A 21,833-nucleotide genomic window follows, 5' to 3' on the forward strand; every position below is an offset into this window, starting at 1 on the left:
GTATTGTCCCCCGTTGTGGTGAAATATCCCACCAATAGCTCCTGAGGAAGGGTAAGTGTATGATTAAAACCTTGCAAGAATGTTCTGATTCTATCTTCACATTTGATTGACATTTTGGCTGGGTAAAGAATTCTAGGTCGGGTATTCCCTGGTGGCACAGTGGTTAAGAATCCGCTTGCCAACGCAGGGGACATGGGTTTGAGCCCTGGTCCGGGAAGATCCCACATGCCACGGAGCAACCAAGCCCGTGCGCCACAACTACTGAGCCTTTACTCTAGAGCTCGCGAGCCACAACTACTGAGCCCACGTGCCACAACTACTGAGGCCCATGCGCCTAGAGCCTGTGCTCTGCAACAAGAGAAACCACCGCAATGAGAAGCCCGCGCACCGCAACGAAGAGTAGCCCCCGCTCACCGCAAGCAGAGAAAGCCTGCGCACAGCAACGAAGACCCAAAAGCAGCCAAAAATAAATAAACAAATTAAAAAACGAAAAGAAAAAAAAGAATTCTAGGTCATAACTGTTTTCTCTCAGAAACGCCCCCCCCGTTTTAATGAGATATAATTGACATAGAATACTGTGTAAGTCTAAGGTTGTACAATGTGATGATTTGATACACATATATATTGTGAAATCTTTACCACAGTAAAGTTAGCTAACACATCCCTCACCTCACATAATTATCATTTTGTTGTTGTTTTCATTGTGGTGAGAACATTTAAGATCCACTCTCACAGCAACTTTCAAGTACACAGTACTTGTTAACTATAGTCACCATGCTGTACATTAGATCCCTGGAACTTTCTAACTTGTAACTGGGTGTTTGTACCCTTTGACCAACAGCTCCCCATTTCCCTCAACACCCCCATCCCCTGGCAACCACCATCTACTGTTTTTATAAGTTCAATTTTTTTAAAGATTCCACATATAACTGATATCATAGAGTATTTGTCTGATTTAACTTAGCATAATGCCCTCAAGGTCCAACCATGTTGTCACAAAGAGCAGGATTTCCATTTTTACAGCTGAATAATATTCCTATTACTATAGGATAGAATATATAATAATAATACTCCTCACACGTTCTTTATCCATTCATCTGTCAATGAACGCTTAGGTTGTTTCCCTAGCTTGGCTATTGAGAATACAATGCAACGAACATGGGAGCTCAGATATCTCTCTGAGATAGTAACTGCATTTCCTGTGGATATACACCCAGAAGTGAAACTGCTGAATCATATGGTAGCTCTATTTTTAATTTTTTGAGAAACTTCCATACTGTTTTCCAAAGTAGTTGTACCAATCTACATTCCTACCAACAGTACACAAGGTATCCCATTTCTCTACACCTTTGTCAGCATTTATCTCGTCTTTTTGATAACAACCATTCTAACAGGTTGAGGTGATATCTCACTGCAGTTTCGATTTGCATTCCCTTGATGGTTAGTGATGTTGAACACCTTTTCATGCACTTGTTGGCTATTTGAATGTCTTCGTTGGAAAAATGTCTATTCAGATCCTTTGTTGCTTTTTAAATTGGATTATTTGGGATTTTATTTGCTACTGGTTGTAGGGGTTCCTTTTCTCCCATTTTGTAGGCTGCCTTTTCATTTTGTTGACTGTTTTTTTTTTTTTTTTTTTTTGCTGTGAAGTTTTTTGTAGTCCCACTTTTTTGGCTTGTGATTTTGGTGTCATTAAAAAAAAAGTCATTGCTAAGAACAATGTCAAGGAGCTTTTTCCCACTGTTTTCTTCCATGAGCTTTATGGTTTCATACCTTCCGTTTAAATCCTTAATCCATGAGTTAATTTTTGTGCATGGTATAAGACAGGGGTCCAGTTTCATTCTTTTACACATGAATATCCAGTTCTCTCAGAATGTTAAAGGCCTCGATCCATTTCCTTCCAGCTTACAGTGGTGTGGAATGGTATGATGACATTCTGTTACAATTCTTTGTGACCTATTTTTTCCTCTTCCTTCTCTTTAATTTTGATGTATTTAAATTTTAATGTACCACAGATTCAGTCTCTGTGGTACATTAGCATTCAGTCCAGATATATTGTGGGTCTTTTGTCATTTACTGCATTGGGCACTGAGCCTTTCAATCTGGAATTCAGGTCCTACAGTTCTGGGAAATCACCTTCTGTTAGTCTTTGATAATCTCCCTTCCTATCCCCAGTTCTTTTTACAACACCTCTTTACCAGAAACTAGACCTCCTAGATAGGTACCTCAATTTCACATGGTATCTTTCTTAATTTTCATCTCTATGAACTTCTGTAATACTTTCTGAGAGATTTCCTTGACTTTATTTTCCAACCCCTTTATTGAATTTCTTTCCAATACCATAAATTACCCTCTCCCCAACAGTCCTTTCTCAATGCACCATGTTCTTCTTTCATGAATATAACGGCCGTTATTGCATTCCGTCTCCCTCTTTTTAAAATCTTTGAAAACATAATTATAGTGTTGTTGTTTTTTAAAGTAGCTGAGTTTCCTCTTCCAGTGTTCCTTTCTCTTTCTTATTCCTGTTTGTTTTAGTTTCAGGTTATCCTCAAATATCTGGAGATTCTTGGCTGTCCTCCCATATTTAAGAGGCACCAAAATGCTGGACTAAACATCATATATATAAAAGCTGGACCATAGGATGACCGGGCAGAGATTAAGTAGATTTACTGAAAGACAATAAATGTCTCTACCTATATTTTCATTTAACTCAATTTTCCTGGAGAAGAATCCTCCAATCTCCTTTTCAGGCAACACATGAAGGGCTAAAGAGTTCTGGGAGGCACGCAAGGAGCGGGAAGACAGAAAGAGTGTCTCACCACTCAGTGGGCCCCTGTTTTTAGTATGAGGTCCCCAAGTCTAGATGCTCTTCAATTCCGCCTCTTCAGAAAATAAAGTGCCCAATTTCTACTGGGGCAGAGAAGGGCGGGTTGCCTGAAGGTGATATGAGGCCCAGTTATACATTTTTTTTTTTTTTTAAAGATTTATTTATTTTATTGATTGATTGATTGATTGATTGCTATGTTGGGTCTTCGTTTCTGTGCTAGGGCTCTCTCTAGTTACGGCGAGCAGGGACCACTCCTCATCGTGGTGCGCGGGCCCCTCACTATCGCGGCCTCTCTTGTTGCGGAGCACAGGCTCCAGACGCGCAGGCTCAGTAGCTGTGGCTCACGGGCCCAGTTGCTCCGCGGCATGTGGGATCCTCCCAAACCAGGGCTCGAACCCGTGTCCCCCGCATTAGCAGGCAGACTCCCAACCACTGCGCCACCAGGGAAGCCCCAGTTATACATTTTAAGCCAATCCTGTTTCCATTTCTATGTGTACCTCCACCCACAAAAGAAGCTAACAGAACTCATCCTTCAACTTTCTGAATTCTGTGGCATGACTCAGCATGATTTTTGCTGGCACCAGCCTACCTATTCCCACCCCTAAGTGCTCCCCTTAGGCACTGGTTTCAGTTCACTATGATTTGCTAAGTCTATTACATGAAAAAATATATACAATAGTGTACACACACACACACACACACACACAACTATTCATCCATCTGTTTTCCATCTGGCAAACTAGGTTTAATTCTTTGTCTGCCAGTCTTCTCTATTTTTGACACTCCTTTTTAATTCCTTTACTACTATTTAGTGAGTGGGAGGAAGGAGCAAACATAAATGTACTAATGTTTAACTGGAAGTCCTATATGCTAATACTTTAATTCCCAATTTTTGAATGGATGCTATAAGTGGGATTGAACTATAGTTTTCTTCCCTGTTTCTAATACATTTTGATGCCATGTATGTGAATTCCAGAGAAGAATTTGGAAGCTTCCCTTCAAGATCTATTCACTGAAGGTTTCAAAGAAGCCAATCATGAAATTCTGCATATGGCAATCTGAGGTGGCAGCTGGCCTTTTTACCACTATTCAATTTCTTCTGTAGTTACTGATGCATTTAGATTCTTTTGTAGACTTAATTTTGATAAGTTACATTTTCCTAGAAAATTATCCATTTTTTAGGTGTTCTAGTTTATTTGCACAAAAGGTTTTCTCATAATAATTTTAATTCTTCTCTATCTGGTCTTTTCCCTGCCCCTCATTTCATACTCATACTTTGTGTTGTCTCTCCCTATCCCCTGGATTAAGTTAACTAGTGGTTTATCTATTTTACTGCCTCCCTTCTCATCGCCCTCTCAAAAAAAAAAAAAAAGCTCTAGATCATTTTGATTGTTTTTCCAATTCACTAATTTCTGCCCTTTGTAAGTTCCTTACATTATTCTTCATTCCTGAGATTTATTTTGTTCCCTTCTCTAACGTATTAGTTGAATATTTAATGTATTGTCATTTTTTGTTTAATAATGTGTTCAAGGTTTCAAATTTTCTTGAACACCAAAAGCAGTATTCTATAGGTTCGGATACACAGTGTTACTTTCTAGATACACTGCAATTTTGGTTTGCATTTTCTCTTTGACCCCATGAATTCAAAGACTGTTTTCAAGTTCCACATGTTTGTACTTTTTGTTTGTTTCTATTTTTATTGGTTTCTATTTTTATTGCTTGTTCAGAAAATGTAGCCTGGAAAGATCTCTTAGTCAGGCTTATTAATCATATTAACTGTTTATAGCTGCGCAAGTTATGCATTGCCCAACGGTGAGGAAATCATTTACGCTGCAGTCATCATAGATTTGAATAGTTATCACAATAATTTCCTGGCACAGAGCTGTAAAGTCTCCTAAGAAAGGGGCACTTTTTTAAAAAAAAATGCACAAATGTGTGGGACTTCCCTGGCAGACCAGTGGTTAAGACTCCGTGCTTCCACTGCAGGGGGCACGGGTTCGGTCCCTGGTCAGGGAACTAAGATCCAGCATGCCACACGGTGTGGCCAAAAATAAAAAATAAAATAAAAAATAAATTAATTAAATTAAAAATGCGCAATTTGTAACATGGGCTAGTAGAGGGGCTCTATATTAAGATCTGTATCTTTTTTTCCTCTACTTAATGTGTCATACATAGCCTGAGAGAGGATAAGTCTCCTTTGTCACTCTTGTGCTTCTATAAATTTAGCTCAGATTTTTCCTGTCATATATTTTGGGGTTCTGTTTATCATTTGCCATTCTACTATTTTTAAAATAAATTTATTTATTTTTGGCTGTGTTGGGTTTTTGTTGCCACGTGCGGGCTTTCTCTAGTTGCGGCGAGCGGGGTCTACTCTTCATTGCAGTGCGCAGGTTTCTCATTGCGGTGGCTTCTCCTGTTGCGGAGCACGGGCTCTAGGCGCACAGGCTTCAGTAGTTGTGGCTCGCGGGCTCTAGAGCGCAGGCTCAGTAGCTGTGGTTCACAGGCTTAGTTGCTCCGCGGCATGTGGGATCTTCCTGGACCAGGGTTCGAACTGGTGTCCCCTGTGTTGGCAGGCAGATTCTTAACCAATGCGCCACGAGGGAAGCCCTGCCATTCTACTACTGAAAATAAAAATTTTAAATATGAAAATAAATGTAAAAAAACTGCCTTTAAAATAGCCATTGTGAAGTGAACCAGAATAACCACTTTGGAAGAACACAGTATGTGTGTGTAGAGGTAGATACGGAAACTCTGTATTGCAGAGGAGTGGGGAAAGGAGAGATGAGGCAATAAGTTGTAACATGTATGAAAAAACATAATTGGATTGCTACTTCACAATATGCACAACTTCAAGGTAGATTAAAGATTATAAACCTTTGAGACAACAGAGAAAAATATCTTTATGGCCCCAGGCAGGGAAGAATTTCTTAAAGAACACAGAAAAGGTACAAACCATATAAGAAAAGACTGACAAATTCAGGTGTGTTAAAATTAAGAAATTCTGCTATTCATCAAAAGACAACATCCAGAGAATGAAAAGATATACCACCAAACAGAAGAAGATATGTGCCACATGTCAGTATCCAGAATACATAATCTCTAAAATGATTAAGAAAAAATCCACTAGAAACTGAAAAGGCTTGAACAGGCAATTCACAGAAGAAGAAACAAAAGCCAATAAAAATATGAATGATGTAATACTCATCAGCAATCATGGAATATAAATGATAACCACAATGACATAGTTTTATATCCATCAGATAGGCAAGAATTGAAAAATCAGACAAAATCAAATTTTGACAAGGATGTGACATTACTTGAGCTGTCTTATATGCTAATGGTGGGAATATAAATTAACACAACTGCTTTGGAAACAAGTTGGCCTCCTCTAATGAATGAGGATGTACATACCCTGTGAACCAATAATTCTACTACTGGACACGTATCCTTAAGAAACATAAACAACTTCACCAGGACACATACGGGACAATCCGTAGCAGTGTCTGTGATACAAATAGCTATAAGCAATCCAAATGTCTCTGAATCAGACAGAAAATGGATAAATAAATCATGAAATATTCATATAATAGGATACTATATAACCATGAAAATAAGCATAGCAGTGAAAGTAAATTACATCTAAATACATCAACATGGAACACAATTTGGGCAAAAGAAAGCAAATAGGAGAAGGACACAAATAACATGATTCCATTTATATAATATTTAAAATCTTCACACTATACTGATGAGGGATCCTTATGTGGTAAAATTATACTACTGAGCCCACGTGCTGCAACTACGGAAGCCCACATGCCTAAAGCCTGTGCTCCGCAGCAAGAGAAGCCACTGCAATGAGAATCCCACGCACTGCAACGAACAGTAGCCCCCACTTGCTGCAACTAGAGAAAGCCCGCGCACAGCAACAAAGACCCAATGCAGCCAAAATAAATAAAAAATTAATATATAAAAATAAATTAATTTTAAAAAGAAAGAAAATAGTAACACAAAATTTTTGTTAGTGATTACCTTACAAGGTGGGAAACAAAGAAAGAGGTCAGGCTGGGGAAGGTTACAACGTGACTGATCCATTTCTTGAATCAAATACCCTGAACATATTTACATGGCAAATATGTAACATTTTTCTGTATGTAAAGCATTTAATTAATTAATTTATTCATTCATTCATTCATTTTTGGCTGCACTGGGTCTTCATTGCTGAGCGCAGGCTTTCTCTAGTTGCGGTGAGCGGGGGCTACTCTTCGTCGTGGTGTGTGGGCTTCTCATTGCAGTGGCTTCTCTTGTCGCGGAGCACGGGCTCTAGGTGCACAGGCTTTAGTAGTTGTGGCACATGGGCTCAGTAGTTGTGGCTCACGGGCTCTAGAGCACAGGCTCAGTAGTTGTGGCGCACGGGTTTAGTTGCTCCATGGCATGTGGGATCTTCCCGGACCAGGGCTTGAACCCATGTCCCCTGCATTGGCAGGCGGATTCTTAACCACTGCGCCACCAGGGAAGCCCAATGTGCATTTTTATGATCAAGTATTTCAAAGACAAAGAAATTTTCCTATCCCCTCAAAACCTAAGGTTCTGGTGGTCAAGATTCCTGGAATTAGGGAAATATGAGAAAAATATTAATTTAGTATTAAAATAAATTTGGTACTTATAAAATAATGAACAGATATTATTGGGTATCTACCACACACAAGGTGAAGGGGCTTCAGTAAGCTCCTTTGTATCCTTCCCATATGGAAGGTGCTGGGCCTGATTCCTTCCAAGGGGACATGTTGGGAAAAGGCTATTTGAAGTTAGGGCTTTAAGTTCTAATGTTAGTTCAGTCAGTGTGTCAGTTAGTGCACAGTCATTAAGAATTTGAACTCTGGAGCCCACTATCTGGCCCCACCTGGGGATCTACCACTCACTGACTGAATCTAGGTGGCTTGACCTCTCTGGGCCTCTGGTACCCCCAGGGATAAAGGAACCTGACATGTTGAGATCTTGGAACAGTGCCTAGCACACAATAAGCAACATGAGGCTGTGATTCTGGTTGTTGTTGCTAGGATTCTTTCCCAAAGGTCTAGTTTTTGCCCAACTTTCAATTTTCTACAAATGGGTCCATGCTAGGCTCTAAGTTTAACCCATTTAAAATACCTGGTTCTTGGGACTTCCCTGGTGGTCCAGGGGTTAAGAATCCGCCTCCCAATGCAGGGGACGCAGGTTTGATCCTTGGTCAGGGAACTAAGATCCCACATGCCATGGGACAACTAAGCCCATGTGCCACAACTACTGAGCTTGTGCGCTCTGGAGCCCTCACACCACAACTAGAGAGAGGCCCATGCGCTGCAACAAAGAGCCTGCACGCCACAACGAAAGATCCTGCATGCCGTGAGGAAGATCTGTGTGCCGCAACTGAGACCCGATACAGCAAAATAAAATAAAATAAAATAAAATAAAATAGTTGGTTCTTCAGTGGCTTTTCTAAAATAGCACAATGAACAACTGGTACAATTAAAAATAAATTCTAATATTCTCAATTCACAATCTATATTCTAAATTTGCTGCCAAAGTGAAAATAAGTCTGGCAATAAATTAAAAATTTCCCCATAAAGCAGCAGCAACACTGAAGCTATATTTTCTTACACTCCTATTACCATTTTTGAAAGGTAACAATATACATATATTTTTATTCTCAATATTTTAAACATGTAAAATGAAGAGGGTTTGACTTAGATTTCATTTACCATATCCTGTTTGTAAAAGTTTACCTAATTCATTACACTGATCTGAATGCAGATGCTGGATTGTAATTAATAGTCAGGACTCTAGGTATTTTTTAATCTCCTCTTTGATTCCTTCAGTGATCCACTGGTCTAGTGATCCATATTGTTTAGCCTCCACGTGTTTGTGTTTTTCGCAGCTCTTTTTCTTGTGGTTGATTTCTAGTCTCACAGTGTTGTAGTCAGAAAAGACACTTGATATGATTTACAGCTTCTTAAATTTGCCAAGGCTTGTTTTGTGGCCTAGCATGTGATCTATCCTGGAGAACGTTCCATGTATACTTGAAGAAAATGTGTATTCTGCTGCTTTCAGATGGACTGCTCTAAAGAATCAATACCGTTAAAATGTCCATACTAATGAAGGCAATCTACAGATTGAATGCAATCTCTATTAAAATACCAATGGCATTTTTCACAGAACTAGAACAAATAATTTTAAAATTTGTATGGAGGGGCTTCCCTGGTGGCGCAGTGGTTGAGAATCCGCCTGCCAATGCAGGGGACACGGGTTCGAGCCCTGGTCTGGGAAGATCCCACATGCTGCGGAACAACTAGGCCCGTGAGCCACAATTACTGAGCCTGCGCGTCTGGAGCCTGTGCTCCACAACAAGAGAGGCCGCGATAGTGAGAGGCCCGCGCACCGCGATGAAGAGTGGACCACACTTGCCGCAACTAGAGAAAGCCCTCCCACAGAAACGAAGACCCAACGCAGCCATAAATAATTAAAAAAAAAAAAAAATTAAAAAAAAAAAAGGAACATGTTTAAAAAAAAAAGTAATAAGAAAATTTGTATGGAAACACAAAAGACCCCAAATAACCAAAACAATCTTGAGAAAGAAGAACAGAGATGGAGGAATCACACTCCCTGACTTCAGACTATACTACAAAGCTACAGTAGTCAACACAGTATGGTACTGGCACAAAAAAAGACACATAGATAAATGGAACAAGATACAGAGCCCAGAAACAAACCCACACATTTATGGTCAATTAATATATGACAAGGGGGGCAAGAATATACAATGAAGAAAAGACAGTCTCTTCAATAAGTGGTGTTGGGAAAACTGGACAGCTATATGTAAAAGAATGAAATTAGAACATCCTCTAACACTATATACAAAAATAAACTCAAAATGGATTAAAGACCTAAATGTAAGACTGGATACTATAAAACTCCTGGAGAAAAATATAGGCAGAACACTCTTTGACATAAATTGCAGCAATATTTTTTTGGATCCATTTCCTAAAGTAAAGGAAATAAAAGCAAAAATAAACAAATGGGACCTAATTAAATTTAAAAGCTTTTGCACAGCAAAGGCAACCACTGACAAAATGAAAAGGCAACCTACTGAATGGGAGAAAATATTTTCAAATGATATGATTGATAAGGAATTAGTATCCAACATATATGAAAGAAGCAGACTCCCAGATACAGAGAACAAACTAGTGGTTACCAGTGGGGAGAGGGAAGTGGGGAGGGGCAATATAGGGGTAGGGGAGTAAGAGAAACAAACTATTAGGTAATAAGCTGCAAGGATATACTGTACAACACAGGGAATATAACCAATATTTCATAATAACTATAAATGGAGTATAACCTTTAAAAACTGTGAATCACCACTATATTGTACACCTGTAACTTATATAACATTATACAACTATACTTCAATTTTTAAAAATTTTAAAAAAAGGATTCTAACAACTACTTTTGTTAATGGCCTGAGCTGTTTAGTCTCCTACAAGTCAATATGGAAAGAGGAAGATATTAAGAGAGGAAAAGATGGACAGCGCTCATCAATGAAAAAGATCCCAACAATGATTTGTGCTTCACCAGATGGGCAAGGAGAAGGAAAGAAGTCCAGAAATTGGGTCAGGAAGAGTTCGAGAGAGGGGGGAGATGTTCGGCAGCTGTAGTGGCAGCAGTCTATAAGACTTAAAACACTGGAGGAGGGGGTCACCTTTAAAACAGGTTACCCTTAGAAAAAGAAGAGAAATTAAGAATTTTTTTAAAACTACACAGATGATTCTACTGCACAACAAGGGTTAAAAAAGACTGCCCTAAGGAGGCTGAAGCAAAAGTACCCCAAATAACTCAGTGGTGGTAACAGTAAGAGTAAATTACATTGTAGACCATAAGAAAAGCATGAACGGGCTCTCTCTGCTTCCAAATATACAGTTCCCTGGCTTGTCCCACGACTAAGATTCCCTGGGATGCCAAAAAAAGGTCACTGCTATTACAGAACTCTAACCATTAACAGTGGCTCCAAAATAAACACCAACTTTAAAAAGCAACCAGACCTGAGTGGGTGTAAGTAAAATTTCCCACAAAGACCCTGATAAAAGGAATCTATAGTCAATAATACTCCGATAATCATTCAGCAATCTGCTGTATATACTTTTTTTCTTTTTCTTTTGGCCGCAGTGCACGGCTATGTCAGATCTTAGTTCCCCGACCAGGGATCAAACCCGTGCCCCCTGCAGTGGAAGCGTGGAGTCCTAACCACTGGACCTCCAGGGAATTCCCGTATTTTGCACATACTTGAATTTATGCACATATTTGAATTTAAAATCATTCTTTTTTTTTTTCTCAGTAATTTTGATTAATTTTTTTTGAACACAGGGATTTCCGTTTCTCTCTTACTAAAAGTCTGGATTTAAGAATGGTGCTTGAATATTACTCAAAAATTGCTTGATGAGTCAGCAGGACCAACTAAAGGGTGGTTTCTCCAATGAGGTGCCTTGTCCCTACCTTGTCAGATATTTTAATTGGATGAAAACATCCTTGTCCAATGTATACAGCACCAAACTAGAAGTGATAGCTAATACAAAAGACTCATTTTTAAAAAATACCCTAAACAGACTGGAATTATGGTAGGAAACCATTTAAATGGTCTTCAGCAAGAATGAAATAAATTCAATTAAGAAAAAAATCAATTACAGATATGGAATAAACTAGCCCTGTGTTGAGGGCAAGTCCTGTAGCTGGCCCAAGAGGCTGAGTATTTACTCTGGAGAAGGGACCAAGAAGACCCAAGATAGATGGTTATGTTGGATTGGTAGAGTTTTTTTTTGTGGATTGGTAGATTTAACCTCCAAAGCTCCAAGTGAAAGAATAGAGAACAGTATTGTACATGTTTCTAGAAGACAGATGCTAGTGTAAACTATGAAAGAAAAAAAACTGTTTAGGGACTTCCCTGGTGGTGCAGTTGTTAAGAACCCACCTGCCAATGCAGGGGACACAGGTTCGATTCCTGGTCCGGGAGGATCCCACATGCTGCGGAGCAACTAAGCCCGTGCGCCACAACTACTGAGCCTGCGCTCTAGAGACCACCAGCCACAACTACTGAAGCCCGCGCGCCTAGAGCCCGTGCTCCGCAACAAGAGAAGCCATCGCAGTGAGAAGCCCGTGCACCACAACTAAGAATAGCCCCTGCTCGCCACAACTAGAGAAAGCCCGTGTGCAGCAATGAAGACCCAACACAGCCATAAATAAATTAATTAATTAAGAAAAAAAAAACCTGTTTAATAACTAGAGTCGTCCAACACTGGAACAAGATAGCATAGGAAGGAGTGTGCCTCCATCCTTATACATGTTTAAAGCTGGCTAACCAGCTATCATAAACACATATTTTTAAAAATCAATTATTTCATTACATTCACACATTTGTTTTTAACTAATGGTTCCAGTTTAAGAAAAAGAGATTACTGTTTAAACTGATTATGTCACAGTATGGTGACAATGAAAGTTTCTGCCACTGAGAAGACTGAGTATTTCTAAGATAACAAAATCTTAGTCAGAAGAACCCAGGGGAAAGTTAGGGGATTACTGAAAAGTTTATTACACAGAGATGACTGTTCCTTAAAGAGCCGGGGCATTCAAGGCTCCCAGTTTGGCCTGAGGTAACCGCCAGCTCAGGACCTTGCACTGCCCTGCACGCTCGCAGGCCTCGGCAGCCCACTGCTGCAGGTGCTGCTCCTCGAGCTGTGTGTGCAATCCTCCCAGGAACACTTAGTGAGGACCTCCACGTCAACGCTGCAAGGAGGACTGCAAAGGTCTTTCCATTCTTTATTACTTGGTAAAAAACATTTAGATCCTAAAGGCCTAAGTAAACTTTTACTGCAAACCACATGGGTTCACCCAGAGTCTGTTGTACTTATCTGACTCTTCTTATCACAACGCTTGGTTCAGGAGAACAAGAATGTTTCTTAAACGAATTATTAAGAGGGCACCCCTACTTTTCACTTGAAATCTACACATTCCTCGCATACTATCTCCTCACCCTGTGTTTTTGGTTTTTTAAAAAATTTATTTATTTTTGGCTGCATTGGGTCTTCGTTGTTGCGCAGGCGGGCTTTCTCTAGTTGTGGCGAGCAGGGGCTACTCTTCATTGCGGTGCACAGGCTTCTCACTGCAGTGTCTTCTCTTGTTGCAGAGCATGGGCTCTAGGCATGCAGGCTTCAGTAGTTGTGGCATGCAGGCTCAGAAGTTGTGGCTCGCGGGCTCTAGAGCGCAGGCTCAGTAGTTGTGGCGCACGGGCTTAGTTGCTCCGCGGCATGTGGGATCTTCCCAGACCAGGGCTTGAACCTGTGTCCCCTGCATTGGCAGGCGGATTCTTAACCACTGTGCCACCAGGGAAGTCCCCACCCTGTGTTTTAAAATGTAGGTTCTATTATTATTCAGGTATGGTGGTTTGTTACTTATAGTTCCCAAAAGAAGGGGGCACACAGCGCCATGCAGGGCCATGTGAGGAAGCACCAGGATGGGTTAGAAGGCCGATGGAGCAAGGGGAAAGCACAAGGAAGAGTTTTTATTCTGGTTTCCACAGGAAGGGTAAGTCCAGGCAGGGTAAGCAGGCTGAGGACTGGTTCATTGGAATAATTTCAGCAGGTTCTTGGGTATAAGTACAGTCTCTAGGTGTCTGATACCGGCTCTGCAATGATTAGGGCAGAGAAATATTGCCTCTTGGAGTTTAAGAGCCAGACAGGGGAGGTGGTTCAGAGTAGGGGCTCTGCACTGGTTAGTTTGCATCTGAACAGTGTACTCACAGGGGAGTAGCTTACTATTTCCAGGAACTAGCTAGCCCTGGGGAGTAGTCTATCTCAGGTCAGCAAGGTCCCAGATGCCAGAGCAACAAGAATACAAAAAATAAGAAAATACAGTTCATACATCTTGCTTTATTTTTCTTCATGGCACTGACATGACATTATATCATATATCTGTTTATTGCTGCTCTCCCACTATGATATCAATTCCATGAAAGTAGGAACTTCATTTGGTTCAATGTTGTACCCTCAGTGCTTAGAACAGTGCCTGGCACACAGCAGGTATTTACTAATACGTGTTTGTTAAGTGAAGGAGTGAATAAACAAATTTGCATAAAAATATGACTTACGCAAAATTTGGAAGGGGAGGTGGGGTACAAGGCCTACTTCTCTTTCATACTTGAAATATTGGGTTCGCCAAAAGGTTTGCTTGGTTTTTTCTGTAAGATGGCTCTAGTAGCACTTAGTTGTCTTTAACTTCATTTGAAACAATTTTGTTAGATTGTGTGTGACAGCTATCATATCAGAGTGCATTTAAAAAAAGGCTTAACAAAATTGGTGAATTTTTGTGTAGCCATTTTAATATTGAAGATGGAAGAAAAAAAGCAACATTTTCGGCATATTATGCTTTATTATTTCAAGAAAGGTAAAAACTCAACTGAAATGCAAAAACAGATTTGCTCAGTGTATGGAGAAGGTGCTGTGACTGAACATGTCAAAAGCGGTTTGTGAAGGTTCGTGCTGGAGATTTCTCGCTGGACGATGCTCCACGGCCAGGTAGACCAGTTGGAGTTGATAGCGATCAAATCGAGACATTAACTGAGAACACTCAACGTTATACCATGCGTGAGATAGCTGACATACTCAAAATATCCAAATCAAGCATTGAAAATCATTTGCACCAGCTTGGTTATGTTCATCGCTTTGATGTATGGGTTCCACGTAAGTTAAGCGAAAAAGACATTCTTGACCGTATTTCCTCATGCGATTCTCTACTGAAACATAATGAAAACGTTCCGTTTTTAAAACAAATTGTGACGGGCGATGAAAAGTGGATACTGTACAATAATGTGGAACAGAAGAGATCGTGGGGCAAGCGAAATGAACCACCACCAACCACACCAAAGGCCGGTCTTCATCCAAAGAAGGTGATGTTCTGTATATGGTGGGACTGGAAGGGAGTCCTCTATTAAGAGCTCCTTCCGGAAAACCAAATGATTAATTCCAACAAGTACTGCTCCCAATTAGACCAGCTGAAAGCAGCACTTGACAAAAAGCGTTCAGAATTAGTCAACAGAGAACGCATAATCTTCCATCAGGATACTGCAAGACCGCATGTTTTTTTGATGACCAGGAAAAAACTGTTACAGCTTGGCTGGGAAGTTCTGATTCATCCGCCGTATTCACCAGACATTGCAACTTCAGATTTCCATTTATTTCGGTCTTTACAAAATTCTCTTAATGGAAAAAATGTCAATTCCCTGGGAGACTGTAAAAGGCACCTGGAACAGTTCTTTGCTCAAAAAGATAAAAAGTTTTGGGAAGATGGAATTACGAAGTTGCCTGAAAAATGGCAGAAGGTAGTGGAACAAAAGGGTGAATACATTATTCAATAAAGTTCTTCGTGAAAATGAAAAATGTGTCTTTTATTTTTATTTTAAAACTGAAGGCACAGGCTTCCCTGGTGGCACGGTGGTTAAGAATCTGCCTGCCAATGCAGGGCACACGGGTTTGAGCCCTGGTCCGGGAAGATCCCACATGCTGCGGAGCAACTAAGCCCGTGCACCACAACTACTGAGCCTGTGCTCTAGAGCCTGTGAGCCACATCTACTGAGCCTGTGTGCCACAACTACTGAAGCCTGTGTGCCTAGAGCACACGCTCTGCAACAAGAGAAGCCACCGCAATGAGAAGACTGCACACTGCAACGAAGAGCAGCCCCCTTTCGCTGCAGCTAGAGAAAGACCGTGCAGCTACGAAGACCCAGCACAGCCAAAAATAAATAAATTAAAATAAATAAACTAAAAAAAAAAAAAAACAAAAAAACTGAAGGCACTTTTTGGCCAACCCAATATTTCCTCAACCTTGAAACTATTTACTAACTTCTTCATAGCTACTACAAAGAAAGCCTCAGGTTAGTTCCCATCTCAGTTAGGGAAATTTAATTACAGGAGGGGGGCATAATGAAATGGAAATAGTCCACGCTTTGGAGTCAGACTAAGATTTACATCTTTGCTCCATCACTTACGAACTGGAGAGTCTGACTATATCAACTTCTCAGAGTCTGTCTCCTCAATGGAAAATCAAGATGGTAGTAATACTCACCTAACAGAGTATGAAGGTGAAAAGATATCTATCAGACTAGCTACTGTGAGAAAGCCTATATGTGTAAGAACATGGGAAGCACATGCTCTAGTATCTAATGACAATGAATTCCTATCCAATTAATAAACCTGGGACATTGCTTACCGCAAATGCTCTATTGTCTAAACTGTGGTAAACATGTTTTCATTTAGAGATCATTAATGCTCGACTCAATGATGACTACACCTATCATAAAATGACTGCCCGAGCATCTATCACTTATTGGTTAGGGGACTTTGGGCAGATTACTTTATCTCCCTGGCCTCTCTTTCCTGAATAACAGAACTTACCTCATGAAGTTGTCCCACACTGTGATATCTGGAGATGGGGCATTTGGGAATTAAGTTGGTTTAGATAAGGTCATGAGGGTGGGTCCTTATGATGGGATTAGTACCCTTATAAGTAGAGACATCAAACAGCATGCTCATGTACCTTCCCCCTACTTTGCCATGAAGACACAGTGAGATGGCAGCCCTCTGTAAGCCAAAAAGAGAGCTCGCACCAGAACCCAACCATGCTGGCAACCCTGATTTTGGACTTCTACAGCCTCTACAACTGTGTAAAATAAATGTCTGTTGTTTAAGACACCCAGTCTACAGAATTTTGTTATAGCAGCTCAAGCAAACTAATACAGCACTCAATATATACTACATGAGCAAATATTAGCCGTGATCAGAAGTAGTCTACTGCAAATAAGTCCTATGAGACCTAAGCCACAACCTACCATTCAATTCTTAAGCTTTACTTATTTCCTGTGAGGGTAAAATTTAAAAAACAAACAAAAAATATCTCCTGGGAAAAGAATCTTAAAAAAAAAAGGAGTGGATATATATGTATAACTGATTCACTCTGCTGTACAGCTGAAACTAACACAACATTGTAAATCAACTATACGCCAATAAAAGTTTAAAAAAAGGGGCTTCCCTGGGGGCGCAGTGGTTGAGAATCTGCCTGCCAATGCAGGGGACACGGGTTCGAGCCCTGGTCTGGGAAGATCCCACATGCCGCAGAGCAACTAGGCCCGTGAGCCACAACTACTGAGCCTGCGCGTCTGGAGCCTGTGCTCCGCAACAAGAGAGGCTGCGATAGTGAGAGGCCCGCGCACCGCAATGAAGAGTGGCCCCCACTTGCCGCAACTAGAGAAAGCCCTCGCACAGAAACAAAGACCCAACACAGCCAAAAATAAATAAATAAAAATTAAAAAAAAAAAAAAAAATCTCCAACTCTCCCTCAAAACCAATATTCAGCAGGACACACAATAACAGCAAACATTCGGTCCTTACCATGTGCTAGGAACTACACTCAGCTCTTCTACGGGCTTTTACTTTATTATTATTTTTTTAACATCTTTATCGGAGTATAATTGCTTTACAATGGTGTGTTAGTTTCTGCTTTATAACAAAGTGAATCAGCTATACATATACATATATCCCCATATCTCCTCCCTCTTGCATCTCCCTCCCACCCTCCCTATCCCACCCTTCTAGATGGTCACAAAGCACCAAGCTGATCTCCCTGTGCTAAGGGCTTTTAAATGTTAACTTATTTAATTCTCACCACAGCCCTAGAGGTACTGTTATTATTTCCATTTTACAAACAGGGAAACTAAGATCCAGGAAGGTGACTTGTCACACAGCTAGGTTGGGTTGAAGCCGAGATTTGAATCCATGTAGGCTGGCCTAACTGTGTTCCTAACCATTACTCTATACTCCCTCTTTACGTTAACACACTACTCCAAGATGAGAAAAGAAAATAACTTTAGATGAGTTACACTTAGTGTACTTGCATGTCTTTTCTTTTTTCTTTTATAAATTTATTTATTTATTTGTTTTTGGCTGCGTTGGGTCTTCGTTGCTGTGCACGGGCTTCTCACTGCGGTGGCTTCTCTTGTTGCAGAGCACAGGCTCTAGGCACGCGGGCTTCAGTAGTTGTGGCTTGAGGGCTTCAGTAGTTGTGGCTCGCTGGCTTCAGTAGTTGTGGCTCACGGGCTCTACAGCGCAGGCTCAGTAGTTGTGCCACATGGGCTTAGTTGCTCCGCAGCATGTGGGATCTTCCCGGACCAGGGATCGAACCCGTGTCCCCTGCACTGGCAGGTGGGTTCTTAACCACTGGGCCACCAGGGAAGCCCTACCTGCATGTCTTAATAAAGTCATAACTTGCTTCTTAATGACAGACTTGAATTTAATAAAACAAGATTATCTGTAACCAAATCAAAGCTAAAAATGACTTTGTAAAACCAGGAGGAAGACTAACATTTTTTTCTCTCCTGTTGTTTTCAAAACCATTAAAGGTACACAACATTACAGAGTTCTTTAAAGGCTGACCTAAAAGACATTTATGAACAGAAAATGTCTCAGGGATAGTACTCAGAAATTGAGATGTACAAAAACAATGGAGAAAAATATATCTTACTAGAATCTAACATTTATTCACTCAGTGGCTGGAAAAATTAAAAGGAAAAGTGAAGAACTTGTCAGTGAAAATAACATCAGTTTACTAATATGCAGTCAACTCAGGTTTGCTTAAATGCATTTATCAGATGTACATGATTCAATGTGTAAGCCAGGATATTGTGAACATTTTGAAATGACACTACTTTAACACCTGTGTTCAAACACTGCCTGAATGAGCCAGTCCACATTTTTTTTGGTAGTGGCAGTACAAAAAGATCGCATATTGTTGATGGCAGAATGTTGCTTAATGTAAATGTTAGCTCCTAAGGCCATACACCAAGCTCCAGAGTTTAAAATTACAATATAAAGAGAACTGTTCCTGATGCAGGTGTGATACAACTGTGAGTGGTGCTGAGGAAGAAAACAAGCTGCAAGCACCACTATTCCAAGGGCAAAAGATGCCAGGTATACACCACTCTGCTGCCACTTCTCCATGGAAAAGGAACTCAGCGAAAAAGAATGTGAAGGAAATATTTATAGAATGCTTCTAATTTATAAGAATACAAACACATGATTTATGATTTAAAACAACACCTTACAAACTGAAAACATTACACTTATCAAATTATTTAACTTGGACGGATCTGCCTGTAGTATAAATCTTTTGTGGATGGTTCATACTTGAACTATACCAAACAAATCTTAAAAGTCTTATTATTTATATGCCAAAATTAATACTGATGCAAATCTGCATCACACCATCAAGTTAAACAGACAACCTACCAGGTACTAAATTGATAATGATGTGACAAACACTAATTTGGAATAATAACAAAAAAGAACAGTGGCAATTAAAAACTATGACCAAAAATAATGAAAAAAAGCAAGCAAGCAAGAAAGAAAAATCACAACCAACTCAAGACAATACTATAATAAAATTCTTCCTAGAAAACTGCTAGAATTCCAGTTATCTGCAAGTACACATGAATAGTGGAAGATCTGTAACATTAGAATACTGAATTAGAATCCTTAGCAAACTTCTCTACATGCTAATTTTAGTTCTGAATACCACATTTTAGTAACCCCTAACTTATTAATTAGTACCAAGTCCTTAGATATATGAAGAAATGAGTTTAAGGAAATGGATACAATTTCATCTTCAGAACAAAGGACTGGAATTTTTGGATCCTTCCAGGGCCACCCTGAGAACTCTTAAGGCCCACTATGCCCTGCAGAACCACTTGTTTAAATAACATTTTCAGTGCAAGATAAAATCTGTCTCCCTCTCCACCTTAATCCCACCACCCCACACACACAGAGTTTCAAAATTATGATGATATAAATAGAAAATAATCATTAGAACTAGAACTACATTAGAAATGTACATAGGGCATTACCCTTAAAACATCTTACGCACTGCTTTGTAGTTTACAAAACTCTTTTATATGTATTATTTCATTAATATAATCCATCATGAGAAGATTAAATCTCCATTTAATTAGTTATTTTTATTATTATTTTCAACTGAAGTATAGTTGACATACAATATTACGTTAGTTTCAGGTGTACAACATAGTGATGTGACAATCAAATACATTATGAAATGATCACCATGATAAGTCCAATAACCATCTGTCACCCTACAAAATTATTACAGCATTACTGACTACATTCCTGATGCTGTATATTATATCCCCATGATTTGTTTACTTTATAACTAAAAGTTTGTATCTGTTAATCCCCTTTACCTATTTCACTCAACTCCCCTCGGCAACCAACAGTTTCGCTCTCTGTAAGTCTGTTTCTGTTTTGTTTGTCTATTTGTTTTATTTTTTAGATTCCACATATAAATGAGATCATATGGTACCTGTCTTTCTGACTTATTTCACTTAGTGAAATTATCTTCATTTTTAAAGATAAGAAACCCAACATCCAGAAAGTTAAGTGACTTGCTCAAGGTCAAGTTACACATTCAGCTAAGTGGCAGAAGACTTCCTGTTCTTATTTCTAGGTCTCTGTATCCCCCAGCTACCAAAGGCCAAGTCTAGAAATCAAATGAAGTATGTAAAAAGGCTCTGCAAAACCAAAAGGAACTAGAAGGATCTTATTATGAAGATCATTAATCATTCACTGATGCACCAGTGAAATACCTATGACCAGGCCCTACCTGAGCAATTAAATCTCCCCATGGGCCAGTCATCAGGATTTTGAAAAGAGGCCCAGGTGATTTTAACATGCACCGGGTTGAGAACTTCTGATCTACATTAGATAATACAAATGGCAATAGTGCATTAACAAACATGTTTTCAACCATCAGTTTAGTTTTACTTTTATATTTTCCTTTTATATCAATTAATCATCACTCCTTGATTAGACATATTGTGGTAGTTTAATAAAGCCAAAGTGCTGACTTTAGAGATCTCAGTATCAGCTGTAAGAAAGATGTGTAATTCTGCTTAAGACTAATTACATGAAACTATGTTGTTCTGTCTTTTTTATAACTCTATTCTAGTCAATATTTAGAATATTCAATTTAAAAGTACAGCCTTCAGTTTGTGCTATTAAGAACATTTAAAAATCATTATCTTCAACCGAAGGAAAAAAATCCAACAATACAACATTTAAACCATACTAAATTTAAGTTGCATTCATTTGAGGAAGAGGAAGCTTTACTGTGTACTAAACACAATAAATAAAAATAATAGTAGAGGTAATTAATGGACAAATTAGATGACAATTAGCACTGAAAATCATTAAAAAAAAAATACTGGATACTGGACCAATCTTACCTTTTGTAGACTTGTTGGATTCAACTGAGTTTTGTCAATTATTTTTATTGCGACCTAGAAAAAAATTAATATTTATGGATTTTAAGAATTTGGTCATTACAGACTAATTAGTAATAGTTTTGTAAATGCCCAGACATGTAGCACTGTTAAATAGCAAGCAAGTAAACAAACCTCAAAAACCCAAAACTCAACCAGTTACAATTATATTTTACACCTTATAAATATTTTATAATTGACAAGAGGGGCTTCATGCAAATAAGGGTATTTTATAACATTTTAAGTTACCTATAGACACAGGGAAAAAAAGTCTCCCAGAAACCACCTCTTAACCCCTCCCAAAAGGGGAGAGAGATTATACAATGAAAATACTTCTAAAAACATGGCAGTGTAGTAGCAAATCTATTCATTATTTTCTGACAGTTTAATTTTATCTGACTCTGGAATACAAGGGCAGGAACTATAGCTTTTATAGGTTTATACAGCCCAAAATGCTTTCCAGAGTGTCCGGCACAAAGTGGGAGCTGGTTAATTGAGTAAATATACGAACAAATAAGTTGGTGTTGAATCTGAAAACTTTAAAAACATCTTATTTCAATAAAATAGAAAAGCTCTTTAGAGAAGAGGAAGAGGCACTAGCTCTTTGAG

At 39.4% G+C, this 21,833-nt stretch overlaps 1 protein-coding gene across 19 annotated transcripts in view; it reads right to left on the reverse strand.

Annotated features, from left to right (window-relative positions):
• MARK3 (microtubule affinity regulating kinase 3) overlaps window positions 1-21,833 on the reverse strand; it is a 107,183-nt gene that overhangs the window by 48,507 nt on the left and 36,843 nt on the right. For all 19 annotated transcript variants that reach the window (XM_082450999.1, XM_082450989.1, XM_082450997.1 and 16 more), the window contains one exon: window positions 21,189-21,242. In XM_082450999.1, the coding sequence (XP_082307125.1) occupies window positions 21,189-21,242 (54 nt within the window). Of the gene's footprint in view, window positions 1-21,188; window positions 21,243-21,833 lie in introns of those variants that run through there.

This window comes from Balaenoptera physalus, assembly GCF_965194825.1.
Source record: "Balaenoptera physalus genome assembly, chromosome: 2".
In the NCBI taxonomy this organism is placed as follows: domain Eukaryota; kingdom Metazoa; phylum Chordata; class Mammalia; order Artiodactyla; family Balaenopteridae; genus Balaenoptera; species Balaenoptera physalus.